The following is a 4229-nucleotide window of genomic DNA, read 5'->3' on the forward strand; positions in this document are numbered from 1 at the left end:
CCATGAGTTCTCAATAGCTCTTTCAGGGCTTGCATTAGTCCATGATATAGGGTAAGTGGTGTTTGAAGGCATAGTTTTAATGGTGTGGTAACAATGCAAGGGTCTCAGGAACTCTCGGCACACACTTTACAACTGAGTGACACTCAAGTGTCAGGTATTTTCTCAAGCCATGTGTTCACATTGGAGAATGACAAAGTCCGTTCTGGTGAGCAAGCCAGCCATTCTGTCCTATGAGCTGTATTCTCTCTGGTCCTCACGGATGGTCTCTGCACTGGCTACTTCCTCCTCAGCCAGGGCAAGAACAAGCATGTCCATGAGGGCAATAGCTGTGCAGCAACCAGGGCTGGCTTGGGCCTGGGATCTAAGGCTGCCCTTATGCTGCCATACCCTGATGGAGGGGTTGGTGGGTGAGGACACTCTCTCCTGCCATACTTCTTTTTTTTGCTAGACCTAGAGGCTTGAAGTCAGGGCCTGAGTACTGTCTTGGGGCTTTCTGAAGGCTAGAGTTCTAACAGAACCACTTCTGGCTTTTTTTTTACCTATGTATATATTTCCAAGGAATCGAACCCTGGTGTTCTTGCATTCTAGACGAGCTCTCTACCACCAATCCAAACTCCTGGGTCCCTGCCCACCTACTTATTTGCCTGTCCTAGCTATTGGTTTAGGACTCATTTTGATCCTGAGTGATGATCTGCACCAGCTCTAAGTCTTCTGGCTTGTATCCACGCACCTGGAATTTCTTGATAGCTTTCATGATGACGTCTCGGGTCTTCTCCTGGTTGGTCACCTGGGTTGGATCAGGAAACAAGCCCTGAGGACTGGGTCCCAGGGATCCCTCCCTGAAGTCAGTATCCAGGGCTTCTGTGGAACCATCTCAGTGTTAAACATGAGAAATGCCATTGGTGTCATGGGTGTGTTTCAAATCTTCCTTCCTGAAGAGGAGTCCATGCATTGAAGTTGGTTATTTAGTATTCTTAGAGTTTACCAGCTCTTCCTGGATCTGCTTTCCAGGTCTGGGCCCCTGAGATTTAGTGGAATACACAATAAACTCCAGAAACCCCAGGCAAGGGAGGAGCCAGCCAAGTGCCCAGTGCCTGCTCCTAGCCAGGTCTGGGGTGAGTTGGAGGATGCAGTGATTGACAACACCCCGTGGAGCCTTGATCAACTCCCCTAACACTGAGAGTCCAGGAGAGAGGAAGTCGTTGCCTCCCCAGATGAGTGCTCATGACACCTGTTCTCATTCCTGTTGGTGAGAGGACTGAACCAGATGCAGACACCAGACCTAGCATGAGGAAGGAGGGGCTCTGAATGTCACCTGCCAGTTGAGTAGCTAGAAGAGCAGACATCTCTCTCTCCTGTGAGGAGTTTACTTGTGAGCAGATCTTTTAGCTCCATCATCTGCAGCACCCTGCCTTTGATATTCCTTATCTTCCCAGAACATAGGATCCCTATGTCTCGCTGTCCTCCAACCCAGATGTGATTGTCAGAAGAGCCTACTAAGTAATGTGCGAGGATTGTCTGTGAGACAGTAAACAGTCTCAACTGGCAATCGTGTTCATTCACTACTAAGCTTGTGATCAAACACCAGCCTTTAGGTTGTTTCCTGGGGAAAGTGAAGTATCTAAACTATGCCCTCCAGAGCCTAGGATTTCCCCAATCTTTGTCCGCATTCTTCCTCTCAGTCCTCCTCACTGACCCTGCCTGAGGATCTATTCTAGCCTGGAGACTGGGCATAATTTTCCCTCCCTCTTTTGTAGGTCAGAAGAGCAGAAGGAAATGCAGCCGCCCAACTCACCTCAATGCTTTTGCATAGACGTCTGTTTTCCACAGGCAGCACCACCCTGATGACACACGAGTCTCCCAGCCTGAGATGGGGAGGCACGGATGAGCTGTCACTACTCTGCCCTGAGGTGCCACTGTGAGTGTTGGCTGAATTGGTGTCCATTGTGCTGGTGTCTGTGGGTGAGGATTGGCTGGCAGAGGCCAAGCTGGTCACCCCAGTGGACCGGGAGGAGGATCCCTGGACCTGTGGATGCCAGCAACATCAGGAGAAGTCCAGGTTTCCAACCAGGTCTAGGGCTTTCCTCTCAGGCAGTGGAAAGCAGGACTATGGGCAAGACAGGACGTCAGCTTTTTCGGGTCTCCTGAGGATGTTTGTGAGATGCTCCTGATGAGCTCTAGGTAGGAGCTGGAGGAGGGAGCTGACTGCACATTGCTGTCTGACTGCATTGTAGCGCTGTTTGTGCTGCTCATCTCAGGGCCACCCTTGTCCTGGTCCATCCACTTCAACTGGGAGCTGCCACTGGTACTAATTGCAGCACTCTGGGTCTGGTGACTTTAGAGAGGAGTCAGCTTACTGAAGGAACTTCTCTCAGGACACACACAAGAACCTAGACCTCAAACACTGGAGACCTGAATCTCCACTCCATGATCTGGGTCAGTTAACATTTTCCCATTCCCTTATGTGATGGATGAATCACAGAGCCAGAACTCAGTATGAGCAGAGGGGCAGACACCCCAGAGAACTGAGTGCCACACCTGGCTTCTCAATGGAAATGTCTCATTCCCACAACCATCCCATCATCTTCCCTGGCTCTTGCCCATCAGTGGCAAGGTCCTTACTGCTTCCAGGCCATCCAGATGCTGAAGCGCTTCTTGGTCGGAGGGCTTGCAGTGTCATTCTGTCCCGGGGGCTCCAGTGTACATGACAGGTCATAGCTAGGCAAGGGGTGTGAGGTGAGCAGACCAAATTGAAGCTTGGGACCTCCCAGCGTCTGCTTAGAATTCAAAGCCTACCACCCACCTGGTCACTGGCCCTAGGGAGTGTAAGTCCTCATTTCCAGACATGTGACACTCAGGCTGACACCACATCCCAGTGACAGGCCACTCTCCCTGTCCTAGTGCCTCCCAGCTCACCTGGCCTCCTCGCTGAGCCGCTCCAGGCCCCTGAACCAACCTAGAAACTTCTCCTCTGGGGTGATGTGTTCATAGCTGCAGCTTGCCTGTAGCTGCTTCAGTTGCTCCATGATTGCATATTCCTGGCCAGGGAGAGCATGAGGAGAGTGGAGGGCTGTGCTGTGATGCCCAGGGGATGACCATTCACCAGGCTTTGCTCTGGGAAGCCTCAGTGCATCAGGGTGCTGTGGCTCTCATAACTGTGTCCACACTCATTCACAGGAAGCTCTCCTCTCCCACTTCACATTCCCACCCTGTCGTCAGGAAAGATCTGCACTCTGAACCAAATTTCCCTACCGGTCATGGTGACTGAAGCTGACTCTGCTGCTGGTCCCCATCCAGCCAGGAGGGCACCTGAAACTCACCTTTCTCAATTTCTGAAAATGGATGACTCCCTCCTAGAAGGCAGAGAACAATGTGAGGAGAACCCCACCCTTCCTCCCTTCAGTCCTCCCTGTCAGGGGCTGGTCCTCTTCCATGGGACCGAGGGCATCTACATGTGCCTGTGAACCAAGTCCTAGATGGGACCTGGACACATCTCCAAAGAGGTTCTGGAATCATCTTGTCCAAACCTTCTGAGGACATGGGGAGACTGAGGGCTCAGCTGAGCCGGACTCACAAGTGCCTGCTTGGCCTGTCCTTTGTTTTCCACTAATCCCAACTGCCCACTGTGCCCAGAGGAACTTGAGTCCCAGCTGTGCTATGTGCCCTAGCTCCCTGTCCCAGCAGCTCTGGATGTCCCTTCTTAAGATGGATGCAGTGATATCTTAAGAAACCCTTCACTGTGCCAGAACTCAACACACAGCAGGAGACTTTCTGTCCCAACCGCAGCAGCTCAGTGATGCCCAGACTACTCACATCCAGGAAGTCCCTAAAGGCCGTGTCGATCATTCGGAAGTCTCCCAGGAAAGTTTTCAGGTAGGGCACAGTGCCCTTGATGTGAACCTGTGCAATTGGATGGGTTGATGTGCCATGGCCTAGGACCCCATTGCAGGCTTCCCCAGACAGCCTCCATCCTCACAGGGCCTTTCTTATCAGAGTCACCTGAGGACCTTCTGGCCAATCTGCTAGAGCCCCTTCTCTGCACTTGGGATAATAAACAGTATAAGGGTGGCATTGACACCTCCCCAAGTTAGGGAGCCTCTGAAGGCCACCTGCCACACAGGCTTTGCCATGCTCTGGCTTCTACTCCTCCTTTGTCTCTGGCAGTCACTCAGGACAAGGGATTATAAGAATCAAATCCCATGTGTATGGAGTTATTTCAGGCAGGGGAA

General features: G+C 51.9%; 1 protein-coding gene across 1 annotated transcript; it reads right to left on the reverse strand.

Annotated features, from left to right (window-relative positions):
- Positions 1-2073: 2073 nt before the first annotated feature.
- Positions 2074-3328, reverse strand: LOC150039986 (ral guanine nucleotide dissociation stimulator-like). Its single transcript, XM_090327475.1, has 3 exons — positions 2917-3328; positions 2623-2718; positions 2074-2335 (listed from the first exon to the last, which is right to left on the reverse strand). The coding sequence occupies exons 1-3, from the start codon at positions 3024-3026 to the stop codon at positions 2074-2076; spliced, it is 468 nt and encodes a 155-aa protein (XP_090183601.1). The 5' UTR covers positions 3027-3328.
- Between the last annotated feature and the right edge of the window lie 901 nt (positions 3329-4229).

The sequence above is a fragment of the Megascapheus bottae genome, unplaced genomic scaffold (genome assembly GCF_031878675.1).
Source record: "Megascapheus bottae isolate mThoBot1 unplaced genomic scaffold, mThoBot2.hap1 HAP1_SCAFFOLD_43, whole genome shotgun sequence".
Classification (NCBI taxonomy): domain Eukaryota; kingdom Metazoa; phylum Chordata; class Mammalia; order Rodentia; family Geomyidae; genus Megascapheus; species Megascapheus bottae.

What these genes read in the sequence shown, in the direction of transcription:
- LOC150039986 (XM_090327475.1), bottom strand. Translation starts at nt 3,026, where the DNA reads ATGGAGCAACTGAAGCAGCTACAGGCAAGCTGCAGCTATGAACACATC. An exon ending in CGGCTCAGCGAGGAGGCCAG is followed by an intron (nt 2,719 to 2,916) that starts GTGAGCTGGGAG and finishes CCCCTTGCCTAG; the next exon opens with CTATGACCTGTCATGTACAC. An exon ending in ATCTGGATGGCCTGGAAGCA is followed by an intron (nt 2,336 to 2,622) that starts GTAAGGACCTTG and finishes TCCTCTCTAAAG; the next exon opens with TCACCAGACCCAGAGTGCTG.